Raw genomic sequence first — 23,666 nt, forward strand, 5'->3', positions numbered from 1 at the left:
TCGAATGAGCATTGCAGTAGCGGTGCTCATCTCCTGTTTACCGCCATGAGCCAGTCGCGGAAATTCCACGTTCCAGTGTCGGGGCGGGGAGGAGCAGTCTCTCTGTTGGGAAATCTCTGTTGACTCCCCCCCCCCCCCCACCAAAGTGGTACTCATTTAATCGACCCTGGAGAAGATCTTCTTTCGTATGGCAAGGTGAGATTTGCAACGTGAGTGTATAATCGATGGTATTAAGCCGTATCGTAGCCTCTGTGGAAGCTTGGAGAGATGATGTACTGAGTAAAACCCATGGGTGGGGTTTGCGGGGGGACAAGGGGAGGGGGGCAACGCCCTTCCCAAACTGGACGCCTTTATTAATTTATTTTCAGTAATTTACAATTAAGAGCATTAATTAATCAATTACATGCACCCTCGATTCCTAATGTGAGGGACAAAGTGAACTCCTGCCTCCCCCCAAATACCTCCAAATATAGAAGTCAAACTCTGCCTGTGGTGAATGCTCCAGTCTCGATTGGAACTGGTAATCTCATTGCGAGCTGCTCGCTCTACTGCGGAGCTGTGTGAAATACACAATGACGACGCATACCGAAACGGGAGGGGTTTGAAAAAAAACTAAAAATTACATGAAATCTGTGCCAAGGACCTTTGGCAAAAAGAAATGCTTTAAGTTACTGAAATAGACAAAACATGGCTCACGAGACATACATTTTTACCAATGAAAAAGGGTTGGGCAGTGAAGGTAGCTGGTTAAAGAGCTAAAATGCTTAGTTGAATCGTTTAAACACAACGTCAAAGATCGGTGTTCACGTGGACAAAGCATAACGTACGCCTCTACAGGATACCACAAGTCCAAGTTTATTTTGTTTAACAGGAAGAGACCAAGGACGAGTCTCATTTGCAAGAATGACCTGGGTACCCAAACTATCAAAAGCAAAACAAATAGCGCGAGGTTCAGCGATGAAGCGAATATAAATCAGAGCAAAAAAACAACGGTGTCACGTGGGAAATCGAAAATATTTCACGACATAACTCAACGTTCAATAATAAATTCGCTGAGCCAAGAAAATGACAAAAGAAAAAAAAATTGCACAGCAATTAAGTAAAGCAATCGGAAACAACAACAATAAAATCAAACCAAAACACTGCATCAAACGAGGAAGCGAAAATATTACAAACATAAATTACCATTAATCAAGCAAAACTGCAGTGTCACAGGAGTGAGGCATTCATCAAGCAGTTACAAAAAAATTATTTTTTAGTAAAAAAAAACAATGGATCCATGCACATTCATGCTATAGCTAAAGATGTAACGTATGAAACATGGCCACTCAATAAAATACACTTCCAGTTGTGAAACAAGAAACAATGGTCCTTGAGTGAAATAACAACGAATGCAGGAATTGATGTCGAACGTTTTAAGGCACTTGGCTTCCCCATATTGCAACACAGGTCTGTCGATGTGACAGCCACTACGTGAGACAAAACCAACAATGGGGGTTTCACCAGAAGTCGCAACCGGGTACCCGATACCCGTACCCTACCCGATACCCGGTGCGGCCGGGTACGGGTACGGGTAGGCCGTGAGTCACTGGTGAGTAACCGTTTGTCACTCATTTCGGGTAGGGTAAGGGTACGGGTAGGGAACGGGTACCCGTACCCGGCCCATTTGCGACCCTGGTGCGGCCGGGTATGGGTACGGAATCAAAACCCGTTTGCGACCTCTGGGTTTCACGCATCAATCTGTTCCCCTAGTCATCCCTGTTCATCAACGAGCTTGTGGTGGGGCCAGGGGGTGAACTCTCAGCTGGGATGTCTATGTGCTGCAGAAGATGCCAAACGGGGCTCTTGCTCACGACCATGGCGGAAACCATGGCCATCTTCTGCTTCATGATATCAGCCACGGGTTTGCTCATCATCTGCAGAGGCAACGGCGCATGGTCAATGCACGTTGGCACACACAATCTGCGGCGATAGCCGCGGTCGGCTACGATCAACACGGTTGGCTTACGTAGGGTGCGAAAGTCAATGTGCCTACGATACAGGTCTTGATGCTGCTCAGGTGACCAATCTTATTTTTGAGACGAACAATGATATTGCAACCTGTATTATGGTTTTATTTAATCATCATGTATAATTTATGCCATGTTTAATGGCACACAAGTAAGTCACGAAGCACCATACAGGTGACCTGAATGTGCAATATTTAAACCGTTAATAGAACAATAAAGACGTTTTATTTACATTTTTAACTCCTGGTGATGAAACAAACATTTTTTTAAAAATCCAGTTTCTGTGCACAGATCCAAAGGTCCGAAATGCCAAACAACCAGCAACATTAGCACTCCTAAGTTTGTAATAGAGTTGACAAGTTTATTGAATTGAATCATGTGAATATGTCACTGTGATGTGACATTGGGCCTAAAGCGACATGAAGGCCTTCACACAATATCCTTCAGTAGTCTGTCCTACATACACATTTAAACTATAATATCTGTAACAAAGCAGATGAAACAGTGGTTCCCATCATACTATGTTCGACAACGTTTTTCTGGCTGGATTCCTGGCTGGCTGGCACGTGTGCGGCGATGACATCACCTGCATCCCACATCATCACGCATCCAACCCCCCCACCCACCCTGAACCCCGGCCGTGTATAGCACAGAAACGTGTGTGATAGGCTATCATGCTATTAAATCATACTATTATACAATGTTGAAAAACTTTTGCTGGCTGCCTGGAGGATGGACGGTCCAGTCCAAAGGACGTGTGGTCTGCGAGTTGCATTCATAAATATGAATATCAAATATAACCTCTCATTTCTGCAATCCTAGTTGAGTTCTCCAAGAAAGATAAACATTGTCACCCTGAGCCATCCGGCTCCACCGGACATCTGTGAAAACAGAGCTTTGTAGCTCATCGGATTCCTCCTGTATAAATACAGTCTGATTCTGACATATTACAGTGCCTACTTTTTTTTTTATCTCGCCACCACAATGAACGTGCGGTCAAACTTCTGCAGAGTACACCTGCGGGCTGATTGGGGAGAACAGCAATACTTGAATTCCCTTCGCATCGCATTTGACGGGCTTCGTGGAAAGGGAAAAGTGTTGCTCATGATTGGGAGTCCATTGTTCGGGGGCATCTTAACGGTTCAATTTAAAAGCTATACGTGGATTTATTTTTTTCGGTGAGATGTGCGTGCGTACCTGCGTGATGGTGGACATGACTGACATCACTTCCTTAATGTTGTGCACTGGCATGATTTTCAGATTCGTCGTTAAGAATCTGTAAAATACGTGTATAAATCGAGCGGTGAAGCGTTTATGAGTTACACACTGTCAATTGCGTATGCTTGCAAGGCATTGCACTGCATCTACAAGCATGCTGTTTGTTCAGTTAAAGTTTTTCTGCTCAGAATGTTATAGTGCCGTACATATTTGTTCTTGTACCGACATCTTCCGCATTCACGAATACGCAGAGGGCATAATACTTTCCTTGCAAGTCGCTTTTGTTAAAGTCAAGCTCTCTGAATCACCACACGGACATTACCTTAAACACAGTAACCCATCTCCTAACTCGAACGTGACGTCTGTACCTCACGTGACATCTTCATATAGTTCAGAAAAAATGTACACTGTTAAACAACATTCACACTGATCTCCTTCTCACAATACCCAATACATCACTTATATTTATATTACGACCTTAAGAGACAAACCCCTTAAGTAAATCCACAATTTCTGAAATGTATCGCTGTTTGTTAATCCGACATTGTAAAACACGAATATGGTTTTCCACAATGTTTAAAAACTTCAGTTCTTCAAAGTGATCTGTATTTGTGGGAACGGGTGCTTCCTGGACAGAATGATATTGAGGAGTGAGCACTCGTAGGCGCATGAGCAACTTTACGCAGTTTGTCGAACACGCCTTCTGATATTTAGTTTTTACCATAATAGACAATCAAACCGCATATTCATTCATTATTGAATTCTATAACGTGCACACATTGAACTTAAAAGGACATTCAGAGGCACATGCAATCATGCATATTGTCTTGTTGAAGACTGAATGCTGTAGAGTGAATTCAACATTTTAGGTTTTCCAAACAAATTATCATCAGCCATGATCCATCCACCGCTGGATAAAGCCGTCATCATATCTCACGGTCCAGCGATGATGCTTAATCCATATAGCCCTTGCACACGAGCTCATATCATTGCTTCATCTCCACACTGGACGTACTCCGAGGTGTGTTCTATCTCTCGGCTGCCTCTCTGTTGTTATCAGGAAGCCACTGGAGCTACGCACTTTTAAATCTAAATTGAAAACTAATTTCTTCAGAACTACTTTTTGTGTTTAGTTTGTTGTCCTTTCCCCAGCACCTCCGATTAGCACGGTTGGCTATGTACGGTGCGAAAGAAGTTCAACATACAGTATAAATAAATATTCAGATTCTGACATTGTAAGGTTCGACAACCGACCATCCCTTCTCGCCACGTGCCCTGCCAAAGCCCACTGACTTTTATTGAATTTTGTTGCATGATTCAAGTGTTCCTCTCCCCGTGCCTCAGTATATTTCTCAGGATGCGCGTATGTCTCTCTCTCTCTATGCTTCATTGGAATTTTGCAATGTTTTCCCCAGTGTTTCTTTGTTCACATTTTTAGGCTTTCCAAAGATAAACGATGTGTTTTAGTTTATATTCCATTTCAAATGTTTTTCAATGACTGCACACGATATGTATATCATTTGCAAATGTATGTTTTTTATATTCATGAGCAATTTTAACAATTACATTGCTTGCTTTAGTCATACATTTCAACTAATGCGGTGGAAACAAACGCAGCGTATTTTATTGCAAGTAAAACATATAGTGTGCGTGTGTGTAAATGAAACGTAAAAAAAACGTCGACTAGGCTATAGTGGAATCGTTACATAGCTATCGTTAATTATGTGAGCTCTAGCAATTCGTGTGTGGTAAAAAAAACCCAGCAATACGAAGACAGCACGCGGCAGCGAGAGTGCGAGCGGACGGCACGCGATGTGGGCAGAGAGAGATGATGGTGGGCTCGCTTCCCGTACGACTGAAATTCCCCAACAATCAATACTCACACCTGCGTGCGTTATGCAACACGCTCGCAACACAAAGTATCACACACTATCCGCACGACGCGCGTTCGGTAAAGCTTCGTTTGAAGAACACTGCGAAATTGTCCACGTAGCATCCCACTAATTCGAAGAAACCAAAGGCTGTGCGTGTTAGATCTCTCGTGCGGGTGGCATCACGCTCACGTGACCAAGTGAAAAACTTGTCTTCCCCCCCATACCTCAGCTGCAGGTGGTGCATACTCTGCATTTCCTTCTGTCCGTGGAAGCTGGCGATGAGTAAGAGAAAGCTGTTGCGATGCACCGATGAGAACTTTTCAATCTCGAGCAGGACGGGGCTCTTCATTCCCTCAGACATTTCCTCCACCGTGACAAGCTTAAAGGCCACACCTGCACTCAGCCGCAAAATAACAGAACTGGACACTTTGCTTGGTGGGAAAATTGCGTATTCCAGAGCGGGGCAGCCTTCGACGCTGCGAGGGACTTCACGTGTTGAAAACGTGCGCAGTTGTAACTTCAGCGTTAGAAAGTAATATCCGTTACGTTTACCAATAATATTATTGGGATATTGCTTTATTTTAAATAATTGTGAATTGTAATGTTTTTTTATCACAAAATGTGAAATTGTATTATTTTCACGCTGATTTTCATCCAGTTTTTTGCAACAACAACAAAAAACGTGCATGCCGATTCACATTATTTCTATTTTGCTTTTAAAGTACGCGTGACAAATTGAAAACATTGCAGTAATATCAGTTATAATATAGTCTGCGGCAACAAAATGCTTAATAATAATAACGTCTTGCAGCCCAATGATTTGATCAATAGAGTAGTGCGTATTTGCCAAAGCAATACAGAGTAAAAAAGTTAATTTATAATATTACATCTGTGAGGCATTGGAATCAACGCCTCACAGAGCACTATTGTTAACATGTGGTGCAGTATTCATCAACACGTGTTAATTTTATAATATTTAGGTTTCGTTCATATTTCATCATCAACACCAAGACTCTGCTATCTATGAGCCATCTTTCACCACTGGAATCCTCAACAATGGCAGATTATATGCTGTATTGAGGCCACAATTTATTTGGTGCGCTCAGATTCTTGACGAGCCTATCGCACCACAACCCCTAGGCGAGTGAGCTGTGGGTTACGAACTTTTCTGTTTTCAAGGAGGGCTTAATGCAACAAAAAACGCAATGGCAAAATTTAAAATGCACTTATTCGCGAACGGGCTGAGACCATAACACCTGTCACAGTACACAGGATAACCTGGTTAACCATTGGTGTCAGCCGTGCTGCTTTTGTACTCCAACAGAGAGGTGACGTGACTCGATACACGTGTCGCAAGATCAATAAGAATCGCTGCACCATTACAGCCATACTCGCTGCAGTGAGACAAATGGCCCTTTGTGTGTTAGTCGACTTGTCATTCACTACTCGTAGGGATTTCCTGCTCATATGAGCAATGAGGCAGTGCTCATCGACAGTTTACAGCCTGGCCCAGTACCGAAAATTCCACATTCCTATGACGGGGGATGGGGGCGGTCTTCAAAGGACAACCACTTGAAATCCCCACGAAGTCCTGAGTAAAACAGGATTTGAAGTCGCAACCTTCTGACTCTGAGTCAACCTTGCCGGCCACCTTGTCGCGAGACAATGCCGTACGTGGCACACAGGTGAGTGAGTGAGAGAAGGTGCGATCAACTCTACCTGAACGTGGCAAAATAACGATGCCTGGTCCAACGGAATCAGAGTAGCGCACCTTCATCTTGCACTCCGCTAACTTCTGGATGAGTTCGTGCTCCTTGAAACACGAGGGACGCAACAAGCCAGCTTTCATTCGGAGCAGTAAAGTTCATGAATGTGACACCACATGAAGATGCTGTACAAAAGTGAGGGGCACATGTTGGGAGGAAAGGCAAGAGTATCAGGAAGGTTGGAGTATAATGGAAAAATAACCACAGGTAGACCTTGAAGAGGGGGTACAGCCTGGCGGATGACCAGGGGAGTCATTCTCGAACAGTGGTCGGCAACTTTTGAAAGAAGAAGAGCCATTTTTTCGGGTTGTTGGCCAAAATAGTTCGAGAGCCTCATCACACGAAGAGCGACTTCTACATAGCAAGTATACAGCAGATGACAAACACATTCTGACTTCGATAAACAAAATAGGTGATGGAATAAACTGCATATATTTAGGCTTTTCCCGTTTAGTTATTCTTCAACAATATAGTTTGACTATTATACATTTAATCGTCACCAAGACATTCCACAGTGACACATTCCTTGCCATATTTAATCAATTATCTTTACGGTCAATTTTATTTTTTTATTTTTTTTCAAACAAAAAATAAACGGCTGCCCGCAAGGGGGCAGCCAAGGAGCCACCGCATGCTGCTCCAGAGCCGCAGGTTGGCGACTCCCTGTGCTAGACTTAGAAGCAGCAGAGGACAAGGAGCGATCTCCTCCGTGTTACGGGCCGTCCATAAATGACGTCACGCGGTTTTGGACGATTTTTCACCCCCCCCCCTTCGTCACACGGCGTCACAAAAAGTCAACCCCCCCCCCTCAAATATGACGTCACAAAGCTCTGCCCCCCCCCCCCAAAAAAAACATGCTTCAAATCGCTTTAAACTATTGTCATTGTAGTGCGTAGTTAATGTGCCGCTGCACTCTGATGTTGTAGGAGAAAACATTTATTAAAAAGTCTATTTAATTAAGCAGAACGTGTTGCCTATATTTATTTAAAGTTGCGCATTTTGATGTGACGTCACATTTCTCAAAATCACCCCCCCCCCTCCTAGGTGCGTGACGTCATTTATGGACGGCCCCTAACGGAGCCAACAATATTTTCAGTCGATGCAATACACCAGATTCGTTTACACACACGCATACATGTGAACATGTGATGATTCACTTGCGATGTTTTTGGTTATTGTGATTCGCGTTGGTTGTCAAAGTGCGGGTGCCATAGCTATAGGACACCACTTTATCTTGACGAATGGGCTCCATGCCAAGTGTGCAACAACATCTGCACATCTATAAGGAACAAAAGGCTAATAATAATGAGGTTGCTTGATGATGTCGATCATGCTTTTGCTTTAGAGTTCACCTTCAGGGAGGAGCTGACAATGACGGGTGCGTCTGCCTCCATACTGATAACCGTACGTCACCGCAGCTGAAACGTACATGAACGACTCATTTTCACACTTAGATAACTTACATTACATTTTGTTTCCATTTTACCAGGTAAGGCCCACTGAGCCATATAACTCTTTGTCAGAAGCGACCTGATAACAAATGATAGCCCAACGAAGTGGATTAACGTGTGGATATTTAAGTAGCCAAATATTCAAACAGCACTAACACCCCATCCCTTCTTCATCCCCATGACTCATTCCCCCCAGTTTCCCATGCCCCATCAACGCTCCTCACCCTTTCTCAACCACATTTAGGGGCCGTCCATAAATGATGTCACGCGATTTTGGACGATTTTTACTCCCCCCCCCCCCCCTTCGTCACACGACGTCACAAAAAGTCAGACCCCCCCCCCTCAAATATGACGTCACAACGTTCTGCCCCCCCCCCCAAAATAAAACATGCTTCAAATCGCTTTAAACTAGTTTCATTGTAGTGCGTATTTAATGTGGCGCTGCACTCTGATGTTGTAGGAGAAAATATTTATTAAAAAGTCTAATTAAGTAGAACGTGTTGTCTATATTTATTTAAAGTTGCGCATTTTGATGTGACGTCACATTTCTCAAACCCCCCCCTCGTCACACATCGTCGCAAATGTCTGACCCCCCCCCCCCCCAGGTGCGTGACGTCATTTATGGATGGCCCCCAACCCAAAAAAACCTGGATTATATTGGTCGCGAATGCCGACGCGTGAAACGAACGTGTGGTCTCATTAGCGCCCCCTCGTGGCCGCTGGCGATACCAGGCGTCCAACCGCAAGCAATTGCAATTCATCCAGCCTTGAATGCCCTGCCATCAACACCCTCTCGAGCCACGATCCCCGCAACAACTGCCCTGTGCCGCATCACCTCAAGCCAAGGCTGTAGCCATGGAGTCAACATTGGGAAGGACCAATATTTTCCAGGGGGTCTGGGGGTTACCCCCAGAAAAAAAAAATTTGAAAACTAATTTTCTGCCTAAAATAGAAAAAAATTCACTAACACATGGGGTGGACTTTTTATTTAATTTATTTACAATATTACATTGCTCTGTTTTTTTCTTTTTTACCTTTTCTTGCTTCATTGTATGTAATGTTTGAGATTAGGGATTAATAAAGTACACCCATAACCACATTATGGGCATATTTGAGTATTGGGAGGTATGTGTCCCCCCCCCCCCAATATATATTATAATTACGGCCTTGCCTCAAGCCAACGCTTCCTCCCCTCACCGCCCATCGCACGCATCCCTCTTCCAGACAACTCACAACATCACTGCTCCACCACCCATCACATCTCCCCCCTCTTACACACCCTCTATACTCTTTGACCCCTTTTAACAACTTCCCTTCCCCCCATCACTTCACACAATAATACTCCTTCACCAGCCATTTGTGAAATTGATAGGACCCTTTGATAGTTGTGAGTCTCGAGAATCGTGTATAGGCTACAGTATTTCAATGTATTTAGTGCTAACATCTGCAACTTGTCTCTCGGACGGCTAACAAGTCTCACAGATCTCGCACTTTTTTTAACATCAATATGTCATTGTATTGGCATTGTTTTATTGTCTTGTGTATTCCTGTTCACATCGTTAGATGTGTCATTTCCTGTCATTCAACAATGGGCACTGCGCTTTGGTACCAAAGTGGTGAAAAAATAATAACTCCCTTGTCACACAACCCCCACCACTCACCCAGCAACTCAACCTCCTGTGTGATGAAGCCACCACTGGGTGGAGTTAAACTCATTGAGAAGGCGATTCCAAATTCCTGCGATGGGGAACAGTCTACCCATAACTCCTATTTCCAGGCATAAAGTCTGCATTAAACCACACATACTTGAGAACAAAACATGCAAACAAACATTATACGATAACATCTTAACTAATTGGTGTAGGGCAATACGTTTAAAAGACAATGTATATATTATCAGAGCACGTGTGCTTGCATGTTTTGCCCCAAGTATGTTTGGTCAACGCAGACTTGATGCCTTGAAATAGGTAACTTTTTGGCGTTTGAACATCTTAACACCTTTGATTTAAAGCTTTTGTGACTGCAGGAATCCATACTCTTTGGTTTTTTTCTGTAAAGTCACGTAGGTATTTTTTTTATTTTATACCTACGTGACTTTACCGAAAGAACCAAAGAATATGAATCTTAACACCCGTTTTATTGTCAGAAAGCGTAACGCGTTTGTGTTCATCAGTCTACCCATAGATGTGTCCCAATCTCTTGTGCGAGTTCTACTCGCGACGAGGATTCGTCATCGCAAACTCGACACGAAGCACGCACTGCTGATGAGACTCATGCAGTCGAAATCGTTCTACAGTTTTAGATTTGAAGCTTTCGTGACTGCAAGGAATCGTACTCTTAGGTTTTTTCAGTAAAGTCACGTAGGTAAAAATAGAAATAAATAATAAAAATAATAGAAATCATAATAGAAATAAAATAAATGTATTTCTATTATAATAGAATTAAAAGGAAAGAAAAATATTTCTATTATTATTTCTATTATTTTATTATAATATAAATAATAATAGAAAATAATTTTATTTTATTTATATTATTACTTCTATTCTTTTACGTGACTTTACCGAAAAAGCCTAAGAGTATCGTTCTACAGTTTTCCTGCTGTAAACACAAACATTGATCCACCTGTGCGCTGTTTAATCAGCGCACTTATTATGCACACACGATTGTCATTCAATCGGACTTGAACACGGATAATCTCTGGGAGTTTTGCACAAGCTTTTGATAATGCCAAGTATTCTATGGAATTATTGCGATATCGTCTTCACGATAAAATGATAATTTTCGTGATATGACGATTATCGCGATATCAGCTTCCCCTAACTTTGTAATTGGTAATGTATTGTGTTGTTGCATTGGCGCAGTTCAAGTACGAATTAACTATACATTCACTCAACATGAATCATAATAATCGTAACTTTACAATCTTTTATAACTCTTATTCGCGTCATGGATATTACGTTCATCAGCGATACGAGTGATGATAATGCGTACACGCATTACATTGTAACGTTTAATGCGCATTACTACCCATTATTTGCCGCGTAAGTAGTGGCACACTAAATACAGTATCGCGTACGATATTTAACACTAAGTACAAATTAATACCGACTTCTGCGGATTATAAGACGCTCCGGAAAGCAAGACGGCCTCTAAAACTTGTCAATAAATTCTAGATTTGAAGCTTTCGTGACTGCAAGGATTCATACTCTTAGGTTATTTCGGTAAAGTCACGTAGGTAAAAATAATAAGAATAATAATAATAAATGAGTTATTTTCATTTTTTATTATTTTATTTTATTATTTTACCTACGTATAAAATAATAATAAAATAAACTAATAAATGTGTTATCATTCAGTCTTATTTTATTATTATTATTTTACCTACGTATAAAATAATAATAAACGTGATGTTTTCTTTTATTATTTTTATTATTTTACCTACGCAAAAAAAATAATAAAGTAAAATAATAATAAAAGAGTTGTGCGCATTCATTATTTTTTATTATTATTTACCTACGTAAAAAATAATACTAAAATAAAATAAAAATAGCTACTTTATTATTATTATTTTACCTACGTGACCTTGTCAATAAAGTTACACAAAGTCTGCAAAGTTAAAGATCCCCTCCCGTGTCGCCTGTAACAAACTGTGGGGGCAAGTGTTGTTAGCGAGCAGCACACGAGGGGGGGGGGGTGGCCAACACCACGCCCGACCGCCTTTGTCTCCCCAAGTGGCGATGCTTACTACACATTTGAGGCTGAGTCGACCTAGGGGAGGCCCAGCAACGGTCCACTTGTGTTGACCGTGAGCTGGAATAGAACTCGGGCGTCAAATTTACCTGCGAAATACTTCAACGGTAATGAGGAGACGTCACCTAACGACAATGTTGTTACTCTATGAGGGAAAATGTGTTACAAGGCGCGAATTAAATGTGTAAATATATAAATCGTTGATCACTTTAAGTGATCGTCATACTTTGATTGAAGGCATTCAATTAGGCATTTCTGTCAAGAAACGATATATTTCAAGAATACATACAATTATTGACGGACGATAATCGCGATATGACGATGTTGAGTCAACACGGACGATAATCTCGGTTCTTACGCGATGCAGAGCACGGGCGTGCGTGATGACGACACGAGCGTGCGTGATGACGACACGGGCGTGCGTGATGACAACACGAGCGTGCGTGATGACGACACGAGCGTGCGTGATGACGAGACGGGCGTGCGTGATGACGACACGCGCAAACAGCCCAGGAACATGGCTCCGCCTACGTAACCCCTCCTGGCGGTGATGACATCATGCTACGTGTTTGCGCGATGACATCATGCTACGTGCTTGAGCGATGACATCATGCTATGAGCTTGCGAGATGACATCATGCTACGTGTTTGCGCGATGACATCATGCTACGTGCTTGCGCGATGACATCATACGTAAACAAACCCTAACATTCAACTTTCAATGTAATATACCAGGTCAAATAATTATTTGGTGATGCTGTTTGTGTTGGCAGTGGTGCACAAGCACAAATGGTAACAACTAAAATGCCACATATTTGTCAAATAACACTGTGGCCTTCATACTGCTTCCTTATAAAGATAGGCAACTTATTTGAGATTCATATTATTGGTTCTTTCGGTAAAGTCACGTAGAAGGGAAATAATAACATAATAAAAATATAAAAAATAAAAATATGTGATATATTAGAAAATATATTATATATTTTATTTTATTATTTCCCTTCTACGTGCTTTTACCGAAAGAACCAATAATAAGAATCCCTGCAGTCACGAAAGCTTTAAATCAAAATTTATTTGAGATTGTCATTTGTGACCAATTAACTTCTGTAAAAGAGCTATTTTAGCTCAATGTGCATTGCCTGGTAAAATAAAAATAGTTTAGTGGTTTAATACTTTTCTGCTATAAATTTCCCCCATGATATTGACAAGCCACTTTGTTGAGCTGCCATTTGTGGCCAGGTTGCTCGTGAAAAAGAAGTAAAATTGTATTTGTACTGTATGTATTTTGGTTATTTGTTTAACTTTCTTGTACTTTGCGTTACTATCGGTTTTTTTGTTTGTTCTCTTTGTCGTTGTAACGTTTTTACTCGTCTATGCTGGACATCTGTGAAACAAAAGCGCTTTATAGCTCATCGGATTTCTTCTGCAGTCTAAATAAATATTCTGATCTGATTCCTTAAAAGGAGCCGTGACGATGTTCGTTGATGTATCTTTTGTGGCCAGGTTACTCCTGAAGAAGAGATTATAGCTGAGTGGGCCTGCAGTGGATAAAGTAGTGTATTAGTTAGTTAGTTAAAGTGCGTGATGACGTCACGAGTGGGGGAGGGCAGGCCGTGGTGACGTCATCACAGTAGCAATGGGGGCTGCTGAAGAGTGGGTGGTGGAGGGGTGGGGGCTGCTGAAGAGTGGGTAGTAGAGGGGGTGGGGGCTGAAGAAGAGTGGGTGGTGGAGGGGGTGGGGGCTGCTGAAGAGTGGGTGGTGGAGGGGTGGGGGCTGAAGAAGAGTGGGTGGTGGAGGGGGTGGGGGCTGCTGAAGAGTGGGTGGTGGAGGGGGTGGGGGCTGAAGATGAGTGGGTGGTGGAGGGGGTGGGGGCTGCTGAAGAGTGGGTGGTGGAGGGGTGGGGGCTGAAGAAGAGTGGGTGGTGGAGGGGGTGGGGGCTGAAGAAGAGTGGGTGGTGGAGGGGTGGGGGCTGAAGAAGAGTCGGTGGTGGAGGGGTGGGGGCTGAAGATGAGTGGGTGGTGGAGGGGGTGGGGGCTGCTGAAGAGTGGGTGGTGGAGGGGGTGGGGGCTGCTGAAGAGTGGGTAGTAGAGGGGGTGGGGGCTGAAGAAGAGTGGGTGGTGGAGGGGGTGGGGGCTGAAGAAGAGTGGGTGGTGGAGGGGTGGGGGCTGAAGATGAGTGGGTGGTGGAGGGGGTGGGGGCTGCTGAAGAGTGGGTGGTGGTGGAGGGGGTGGGGGCTGAAGAAGAGTGGGTGGTGGAGGGGGTGGGGGCTGCTGAAGAGTGGGTGGTGGAGGGGTGGGGGCTGCTGAAGAGTGGGTGGTGGAGGGGGTGGGGGCTGCTGAAGAGTGGGTGGTGGAGGGGTGGGGGCTGCTGAAGAGTGGGTGGTGGAGGGGTGGGGGCTGCTGAAGAGTGGGTGGTGGAGGGGGTGGGGGCTGCTGAAGAGTGGGTGGTGGAGGGGGTGGGGGCTGCTGAAGAGTGGGTGGTGGAGGGGTGGGGGCTGGTGAAGAGTGGGTGGTAGAGGGGTGGGGGCTGGTGTGGAGGGGGTGGGGGCTGCTCAAGAGTGGGTGGTGGTGGAGGGGTGGGGGCTGCTGAAGAGTGGGTGGTGGAGGGGTGGGGGCTGCTGAAGAGTGGGTGGTGGAGGGGGTGGGGGCTGCTGAAGAGTGGGTGGTGGAGGGGTGGGGGCTAGTGAAGAGTGGGTAGTAGAGGGGGTGGGTGGGTGGGTGGTGGTGGAGGGGGTGGGTGGGTGGGTGGTGGTGGAGGGGGTGGGGGCTGCTGTGGAGGGGGTGGGGGCTGCTGAAGAGTGGGTAGTAGAGGGGGTGGGGGCTGCTGAAGAGGGGGTGGTGGTGGAGGGGGTGGGGGCTGGTGAAGAGTGGGTGGTGGTGGAGGGGGTGGGGGCTGCTGAAGAGTGGGTAGTAGAGGGGGTGGGGGCTGCTGAAGAGGGGGTGGTGGTGGAGGGGGTGGGGGCTGCTGAAGAGGGGGTGGTGGTGGAGGGGGTGGGGGCTGGTGAAGAGTGGGTAGTAGAGGGGGTGGGGGCTGCTGAAGAGTGGGTGGTGGTGGAGGGGGTGGGGGCTACTCGCGCGCGCGTGACCGGGTCACGTGTTCCGCCATGGCGTTCCTGCTGCTCAACGCGTTCAGCTCTCCCGTCGGGCAACGCATTGGTGAGAGCGACAGCCGATCCATCGCTTCACTTCACTCACAACAACAACAGCAGCAGCAGCAGCACAACAACAACACGGCGACGTGGCGGGAAAGCGTTTCGCGACGTCGGAGCCAGTCGTGGCACCGTGGCTCGCGGCTGTGGTTTTGCAGATAGGAAGCAGCAGCAGCGAGAGCCATGCGTGTTGAAGGTGTTGCCACCGCCTATGGCTGCTGCTGCTGCTGCTGCTGTGTGAGTGAGAACATTCGAGTGGCACTGCGTCTAATAGGCGTTGTCCTTTTGGTATATCTCTGTCCGTGCCCGTAGCTTATTGCTGCTGCTGTCTGTCTGTCCGAGGGGATACGCGGCTTCGTGTGCACGTGTCGTGGCTGGATCGTTATTGTGAGCGGTGGTTTTGTGGAGGCCTGATCATCCAGCAGTGGACTGACCATGGCTGGTGGTGGTGACGAATCGCGTTAGGGGTGGGGAGGAGCGGTGGCGCAGTGGTTAACGCGGTGCTGCCCCGACGATGATTTCCGGGCCACGGTCAACATCAGTGGCGAGTGATCGTAGTTCCTCCTGCCTCCGCCTCACTTGCGTGGTGGTGGTGGTGGTGAAGTATGGTCACACCACCCCCGTGGCCGGCATGGCGTGGGCAGCGGCGGATTGACTGTGCGGTCATTACCCCGACTGTTGTCTTCCACGTCGATCTCATGCTCAACGCCGTGACGCCTGCTGGGATTGCTGTGCGTCTAGTCTGGGTCAAGCCGTTACACAAAAACAATCATCATCATCATCATCGCCATCATCGTCAACATCATCACCATCATTCATCGCCATCATCGTCGTCATCATCATCGCCATCATCATCACCACCATCATCACCACCATCATCACCATCGTCACCATCATCATCGTCACCACCATCATCGTCACCGTCATCATCGTCACCACCATCATCGTCACCACCACCATCGTCACCATCATCATCGTCACCACCATCATCGTCACCGTCATCATCGTCACCACCATCATCGTCACCATCATCATCGTCACCGTCATCGCCATCATCACCATCATGACCACCATCATCACCATCATCATCACCCCCCTGGCGGCTCTGTCGCGTGCACCTAGCCTGGTACACACAGCCTGGTACACACAGCCTGGTACACACAGCCTGGTGAACCTAGCCTGGTACACACAGCCTGGTACACACAGCCTGGTACACCTAGCCCCCTGTAAGTGACTGGTGTCTGTGTGTGCCGTGTGCTGTGTGTGTGCGTGCGTGCTGTGTGTGTGTTTGTGCTGTGTGTGTGCTGTGTTGTGTGTGTAACTGTGGTGTATGCTGTGTGTGTGTTGTGTGTGTGCGTGTCTGTGGTGTGTGTGCTGTGTGTGTGCGTGCGTGCTGTGTGTGTGTTTGTGCTGTGTGTGTGCTGTGTTGTGTGTGTAACTGTGGTGTCTGCTGTGTGTGTGTTGTGTGTGTGCGTGTCTGTGGTGTGTGTGCTGTGTGTGCGTGCGTGCTGTGTGTGTTTGTGCTGTGTGTGTGCTGTGTTGTGTGTGTAACTGTGGTGTCTGCTGTGTGTGTGTTGTGTGTGTGCGTGTCTGTGGTGTGTGTGCTGTGTGTGTGCGTGCGTGCTGTGTGTGTGTTTGTGCTGTGTGTGTGCTGTGTTGTGTGTGTAACTGTGGTGTCTGCTGTGTGTGTGTTGTGTGTGTGCGTGTCTGTGGTGTGTGTGCTGTGTGTGTGTCTGTGGGGTGTGTGTGTCTGTGGTGTGTCTGTGGTGTGTGTGCGTGTAACTGTGGTGTCTGCTGTGTGTGCTGTGTGTGTCTGTGGTGTGTGTGTGTCTGTGGTGTGTGTGCTGTGTGGTGTGTGTGTGCGCGCGCTGTGTGTGTCTGTGGTGTGTGTGTGTCTGTGGTGTGTGTGTCTGTGGTGTGTGTCTGTGCGTGTGTCTGTGGTCTGTGCGTGTTTCTGTGTGCTGTGTGTGTGTCTCTGTGTGTGCGTGTCTGTGCGGTGTGTGCTGTGTGGTGTGTGTGTGCGCGCGCTGTGTGTGTCTGTGGTGTGTGTGTCTGTGGTGTGTGCGTGTTTCTGTGTGTGTGCGTGTGTCTGTGGTGTGTGTGCTGTGTGTGTGTCCCTGTGTGCTGTGTGTGTGTCTCTGTGTGTGTGTGCGTGTCTGTGGTGTGTGTGTGTCTGTGGTGTGTGTGTGTCTATGGTGTGTGTGTCTGTGGTGTGTGTGTGTCTGTGTGTGTGTCTGTGCGTGTGTCTGTGTGTGTGCGTGTGTCTGTGGTGTGTGTGCTGTGTGTGTGTCCCTGTGTGCTGTGTGTGTGTGTCCCTGTGTGCTGTGTGTGTGTGTCTGTGGTGTGTGTGTGCGTGCTTCGCAACGACGGCTGCGACGTGGTGTGTGCTTGTCCGAAGCGCACAGGCTGGGTGGGGCTGGGCGACTTCCTGCAGGTTGACTCGGCCCAAAATGTGTAGGGTTGCTCATCTTGCTTCAGTGCGACGATGATCAAGTGTCGTGGAGACACGGCCATGAAACGTCGTACTCGGATTGCAAATGTTGTGGATTTGCTCTCCAACACACCGGTGTAGTGCTGTACTAGTAACGAATTGGCCGTGTCGGGTGGTGGCGGGTTTAACGACACATTTATATATTTACGCAATCTAACCCAAGCAACCTGTATTAAGGGTGAGTGTTGTCTCCACCACGTGTATGGGTACATCCAACACTGCATTGTACTGTAGCTTGTCGGTAAAGATGCCATTATAAGTTGTGATCCACCCAGTGGGTTAATAATGACCTCTCTACCCATAGCTGTCAGTCACGTCGACATCCTACGATGGAACGCATGCAAACCTGTTATGATCCGTGAATAAATAATTCAAATTACTGCATCCCGTCATTTGCGTGAGTGAAATGTTGGAAACATCTTATGCGATTACCAAAAAAACCCCTCACTTTATTGATCTTCAGCAACGCATGACAATTTGGCTTCAATAATTGTCTTTATTATCGGTGATTGTTGATTTATTCTCGGCCAAGATGCTGACGAACACCTGGGACTTTCAGATCTCAATGCGATGTGTGTCACCAAAGCAGATCCGTGGAGGTTTGGAGATGTGACTCGTTATCAAATCAGTGGTGGTGTTAGTGGGTAGCGCGCCGCACTACTAACCCGGAGACCCGAGTTCGATTCCCGTTCACAGTCCTGGGCCCTCCCCTAGGTCGACTCGGCCTCAAATGAGTACCTGGTGCGGTGTGTAGTAAAAACATCGCGACTGGGAGAGACAAAGGCGGCCGGACGTGTTGCTGGCCACCCACCACCTCGTGTGCCGTGCCGGCATTCTTAGGTGCTACGTCGCTAATAGCACTTGCCCCTACAGTCTGTCAAGGCTATCATCATCCTTGGGATGTTTGTCTTTGTACAGTGCCGCATTGTGTTATTTCCCGAGCTCTAACAATGTTGTAATACATTTTCAATAATGAACAGGACCCCAGTTATGGACAACCACACCCCTTGTTTGCTGTGGCAGTTTAATGACCTTCTAAGAAAGAGGCTGGCAGTGGGAATTTAAAGACCTCATACTCTTAAGCCTCAACGTTTTAGGTACAGTGCATGGTACGGCGTAGCAAACGGGAAGTGCTTTTAACCATCACCCAAATAGGTGCCCTCAAACGGCGCTTGGCGTACCACCAGGCAGGTCCATTACATTGGTGGATTTTTATCTTCGCGTTCCTGTTTGAAAACCCGTTGTGTTATCTGGGTTGTATAAATGGAACGGTTTTTCTTTGTTCTCCTGTGTGGTCAGTTTACTTGAGGGGATAATCATTGGTGCCTCACCCCCTTCCACTCGTGTCCCGTCATCGTTGCATTGTTATGTGGTGGCCACGTCATGCATGCCACAACAGTTCCTGACGCTAATTGTTAATTTTATTGGTTTCTCTGTTTCCCCCTCCAGTTTTATATTCCACTTGTGCTATTAATAATAATAGTCCCGGCAAGGCGATGTTGCATAACTAATGCGGAGGTGTTGATATCTGTGAAAAAAGCTTAATAAGTCATCCGATTTATCCAGGAAATATAAAGATAAGAAAAGATTCAGTCATTTCAATAGGCCACTTTATCCACACTAGGGACACATTTTAAATGCCCTGCAAAGAGAAGAGCCACTGTGGAGATGGAGCAATTCGTGAATCCGCATGTGCGAGATGGATTGTGGTATAGCAGGACATTGGGAGGAGTGGTGGTGACATGGGAGGCCTTCAGGCCTTCAGCCAGCATTGGATAAGCATGGTTGATATGATGATGCGTCAAGACTGGTGAGACAATGAAGCTGGATGGATTCGGTACACTTTCTACCGCCTCTTAATGTCTGCCCTATGGGGCCTATGAAGTGTTCGCAAGCAGCACGACCAACAGGTCCTCATTTCAGGCTGAATAAGGGATATTTTCTACGTCCTTAAACAGGTGTGCGCTGTGTGTGCCCTGCATCATTCTAGATGCCTGGCTTGTTATGCCGATAAGTCATGCCATATTTTATCTGCTATATTTCACACCAAAGAACATTTAACATTATGAAACGCAAATTCTATCTCACACGTTTTACAAATCGGACGCTTTGTTCAATCGAGAACTTGGTGTGAAGAAACAATATTTTATGTTCTTATTCATATTTTATAAATGTGCCGAATGGGCACACCTTATTTGCTCGACGTGGATGCGAGCTGTGATTATATTGAACCACATGCTGAATAAGCACAGGCTTGAGCTTATTGGACAACACTACAGCTAAATCTTAACTTGGAGCTTTCGTGACTGCAGGAATTATTCTTTGGTTCTTTCGGTAAAGTCACGTATATATTTAATTTATTATTTTTTCTTTATACGTGACTTTACCGAAAGAACCAAAGAATAACTACAGTTAAACTTACATTTGCTGTTTTGAGCATTTTATACAAAGCAACGTATGAAGAGCTGTCAAAGATTATATTACAGTGTTTAAAAAAATATCAGGGATTGCTTTTTGACTCAATGGGTTGATGTCCAAGCTTGGTATCCTAGCCTTTGTAGAGAATCGTGGCTCTTCCATAGTTCCTTTAGAAGCAGTGAATTTGATGGTAATTCATCATTAGTTTAATACATACCTAAGCATATGCTAAATTGTAGAATTTTCAGCAGAATAAGCACATTGGTAATGACCCAGAAATTGTGTTGGCAGGCTACATGAATCCAATCATCGACTTTGTGCAAATTGGCCCGGTTGGGGTAGTGCCGACCATTCGGCTGCTCTGCTGCTGCCTGTTTGTGCTTAGGAGATCACTGGCAACCTTGTGGCTTCAAACCGGCGAGAGAGAGGCTTTGAAGGAAGTGCTCATTCACTTTGCATGCAGACTTTTCAGCTGTCCAGAAGACACGTGGTCACCGGGTGAGGCATTGGGATGAGGGATGTTCTTAAGGCTGATTGTTGCTACTTTGCAGTCGTCAGGAATTTTTGAATTACTGTTTTCCAGTGACTGTGTGCAGTGCCATGATAAAACACAAAAACATGTTCCTGCTTCGTTGAGTTTGATAATTGTTGAATTTCCATTCAAGGTGCGTGCCTTTTCTCTGACGTTAACACAGGTGCTGAAGGGTATCTTGTGATGTGCTCATCTGTAATTAGGTGTCTGGCTTACTCGGTTCATCCGGCATCACCTGACACATCAGACAATCCAGGGTCACTGATCAGGTATCAGTCATAATGCATTCTCGTGCTATGTGGACATCCTCTGCTCATCACGCCCCTCCCTGCCCCCAACGTTGCTCTTTTTGGCCGCTATTTGCAATTCTCACTTGGTGAGAGCCAAGTAGCCCACGTGCCTCGCCGCTGTCCTGAAACACAAGCCTGCAGAGGTAACAGGAGGCAGTGAGCAAGAAGCAGGGCTAGGCAACCCCCCACAGTGACTAGAGAAGACATTCTTTAAGGGAAGTTTGTGTGTGTTTTTTGTTATCTTGGAATCTATCGACATTTTATCGATTGTATGCATTGTCCCACTGTCAATGACTTATTGATGTATCAGTCCACGGGCATGTAGGGTGGCTGTGACCCCGTTTACTGTGGCCAAGAATATAAAATGCCTTCCTTCCCAAACATAATACACTACATGCATGCCCAAACGTAAACGACATGATGAATCCATCTAAGAATGTACTTAAGTGGCATTAACCAGGGACTTAAAATAGATGTGAGTGACAAACGGCCTGTGTTTTTCACGTAGCAGTCTACAGTAGCTTATCAACCCTCACAAATATTAACCATCATTTTTATTATATACAAATTATGGAAATTAAGTTGAAAGTACTTCAACTTTAGTCGACAAAAACCTGCATCCAGGCAACTCTGGAGGGACTAACGTGTCTGAATCATTGGTCAAAATCTTGATAGCAACTAAAGTGAACAGGGTGTTTTATTTTGTAGAATGGAAAGGCTAAATTTACATTTCCCATTTAGTATCCCCAATCGCAACCTGGAATATTCACACCTATTACTTGCAGGTTACAGTCCGATCACATGAATTTTTAATTTAGAAAATTCCGGTGTAAAGAGCAACACTCAGACATTTATATAAAAAAAGATTAAGTACGTAATGGTCAGATTTTTAAAAAGTAATTTCAGCCACAACTCTAGTTTATAATGGCTTACTTGTGAATGTCACGGAATCTTTTACATCGGAATAAAATTGTGCTTTGGTGATTGAATGCAGAAATAACCAGGTATTCACACAAAAAGACAAAGCCTCTTACCGCTCCACCACTTGGCAAATGGAGGCAGACAGACTCCGTTAATCTAGCCCCACGGGGTCATTACCAATTGACTATTAAACACAGCAAACCTCAAACACCGCTACAAAGTCTTCAAATCATTCAGAATAATTGTAGAGCTCGACTCATTTAAAATTTACGATAAATTATCCCACATCACACAAACTCAAACAAATACTTTCTCTGGCTACCAGTCAAATCCAGCCCCACACTTCCAAAATCATCACCATCCTATTAACGTACAAAGCAATACACGACCACCAAGCTCCACCTTGTATCATCAGAAACCTCGTACAGATCCAAGCAAAACAACAGACCACTTCGCTTCTCAACCCACACACTCCTCCAACCACCACCCACAACCAAACAAAAGCCATGGGGAACATATATTTCTCATTTGCAGCAGTGTCCACTGCAGAGGTCGCAAACGGGTTTTGATTCCTTACCCGTACCCGGCCGCACCAGGGTCGCAAATGGGTACCCGTACCCTACCCGATACCCGGCTACCCGTACCCGGCCGGGTATTGGGTAGGGTACGGGTACCCGATTGCGACCTCTGGGATGAAGCCATGTTGCAGGCGTGGGTGGGTTGATTCTAGGAACTTGAATTGTGAGAAGAGACAAGACGTTGGGAAATGAGTGACAAACGGTGACTCACCAGTGACTCACGGCCTACCCGTACCCGGCCGCACCAGGGTCGCAAACGGGTACCCGTACCCGCCGGGTACGGGTAGCCGGGTATCGGGTAGGGTGTACGGGTATCGGGTAGGGTACGGGTATCGGGTACCCGATTGCAACCTCCACTGTCTGGGACAACCTCCCCGAAGCGAATGCGCACAGTCGACTCCGTCATCACCACAGTCATCTCTCTACGCTTGCGTACAATAAATAACTCGCAGCCACAACTTCCTTTCATTTTACGTCACCCTGTCTCACTGTATGAAATAGTTTATTTTTAATGTTTATGGGGGTGTTGATGTGATGGCGGCTTTAGGTGGCACGTTCGTGCCAGAAAGGCCACCAAAGTGTTAAGCAAAAATACATTGACTTGGCTTGAATACATTCTCATTTATCATTTTATGTCATGTAAATTCATTTCCTATCGCATTACATTTGTTAGGAATATCAGTTATAGAGGTTTTTATTGACTTTCTAACGATCTGCCTCCCATAGGGTCCCCATTGTTTCTATTAGCGATACATCTTGGAGAAACGATGTTTTAAGATATCACGTGGGCTGCAAATTTCGGCCAATCGGAGCGCTTCCGAAGTGGACTCGGCAGACCTCAGCCAATCAGTGACCTGCCCTTTTATGAGCATTTTGAGAGCAACTGGCCATCCATCTTCATAGCCTAAGGTAATCATTTGTATTTTATGCTCTAGGCACTTTTTTTGCTCTTAATTATTTATCCATATTTTTCTATTAATGTCATTACTTTAATATGTTCTTATAACGTTTATTTACTAAACTTACGTGTCTTTAAGGTCAAAAAGGTCAACTTCCGATCGTCTTGGAAGAAATTAAGCCTTTATGATGTATTTGTGCCATTCAATCAACGATAATTTCAATTAACGATGTTTTTTGTGGAACCATTTAATATCGTTAACCGAGGTACCACAGCATCAGTAGCTGCCTGAGACTTGTCAATGTTGTCGTCAGTCTGACCCT

At 45.5% G+C, this 23,666-nt stretch overlaps 2 protein-coding genes across 7 annotated transcripts in view; one reads left to right on the forward strand and one right to left on the reverse strand.

The window, feature by feature from the left end:
* Nucleotides 1–848: 848 nt before the first annotated feature.
* On the reverse strand, nt 849–12,511 carry C3H1orf146 (chromosome 3 C1orf146 homolog). 5 transcript variants are annotated; one of them, XM_061559732.1, is made up of 7 exons: nt 12,358–12,394; nt 12,064–12,128; nt 8,220–8,285; nt 6,821–6,914; nt 5,326–5,494; nt 3,207–3,285; nt 849–1,916 (listed from the first exon to the last, which is right to left on the reverse strand). In XM_061559732.1, the coding sequence occupies exons 3-7, from the start codon at nt 8,259–8,261 to the stop codon at nt 1,749–1,751; spliced, it is 552 nt and encodes a 183-aa protein (XP_061415716.1). In that variant the 5' UTR covers nt 8,262–8,285; nt 12,064–12,128; nt 12,358–12,394; the 3' UTR covers nt 849–1,748. The 5 variants fall into 5 exon arrangements, with proteins under 5 accessions (XP_061415716.1, XP_061415736.1, XP_061415707.1 ...); XM_061559752.1 differs by lacking the exons at nt 12,064–12,128; nt 12,358–12,394 and adding an exon at nt 12,427–12,511; XM_061559723.1 differs by lacking the exon at nt 12,064–12,128 and having other exon boundaries at nt 12,358–12,464.
* A 2,626-nt stretch (nt 12,512–15,137) lies between these two features.
* LOC133345170 (TOM1-like protein 2) overlaps nt 15,138–23,666 on the forward strand; it is a 58,335-nt gene continuing 49,806 nt past the window's right edge. For both annotated transcript variants that reach the window (XM_061555711.1, XM_061555720.1), the window contains exon 1: nt 15,138–15,222. In XM_061555711.1, coding sequence (XP_061411695.1) covers nt 15,171–15,222 — 52 coding nt within the window. In that variant the 5' untranslated portion in view covers nt 15,138–15,170. The remainder of the gene's footprint in view (nt 15,223–23,666) is intronic.

The sequence above is a fragment of the Lethenteron reissneri genome, chromosome 3 (assembly GCF_015708825.2).
Source record: "Lethenteron reissneri isolate LAM-NWPU_2019-01 chromosome 3, ASM1570882v1, whole genome shotgun sequence".
In the NCBI taxonomy this organism is placed as follows: domain Eukaryota; kingdom Metazoa; phylum Chordata; class Hyperoartia; order Petromyzontiformes; family Petromyzontidae; genus Lethenteron; species Lethenteron reissneri.

Excerpts from the sequence above, each read along its gene's own strand:
- C3H1orf146 (XM_061559752.1), bottom strand. The coding sequence starts at position 8,261 with ATGGAGGCAGACGCACCCGTCATTGTCAGCTCCTCCCTGAAG. Across the intron at positions 6,915-8,219 it reads TTGTCAGCTCCTCCCTGAAG|GAGCACGAACTCATCCAGAA; the intron begins GTGAACTCTAAA and ends TCGTGTTTCAAG. Across the intron at positions 1,917-3,206 it reads TCATGTCCACCATCACGCAG|ATGATGAGCAAACCCGTGGC; the intron begins GTACGCACGCAC and ends TTGCCTCTGCAG.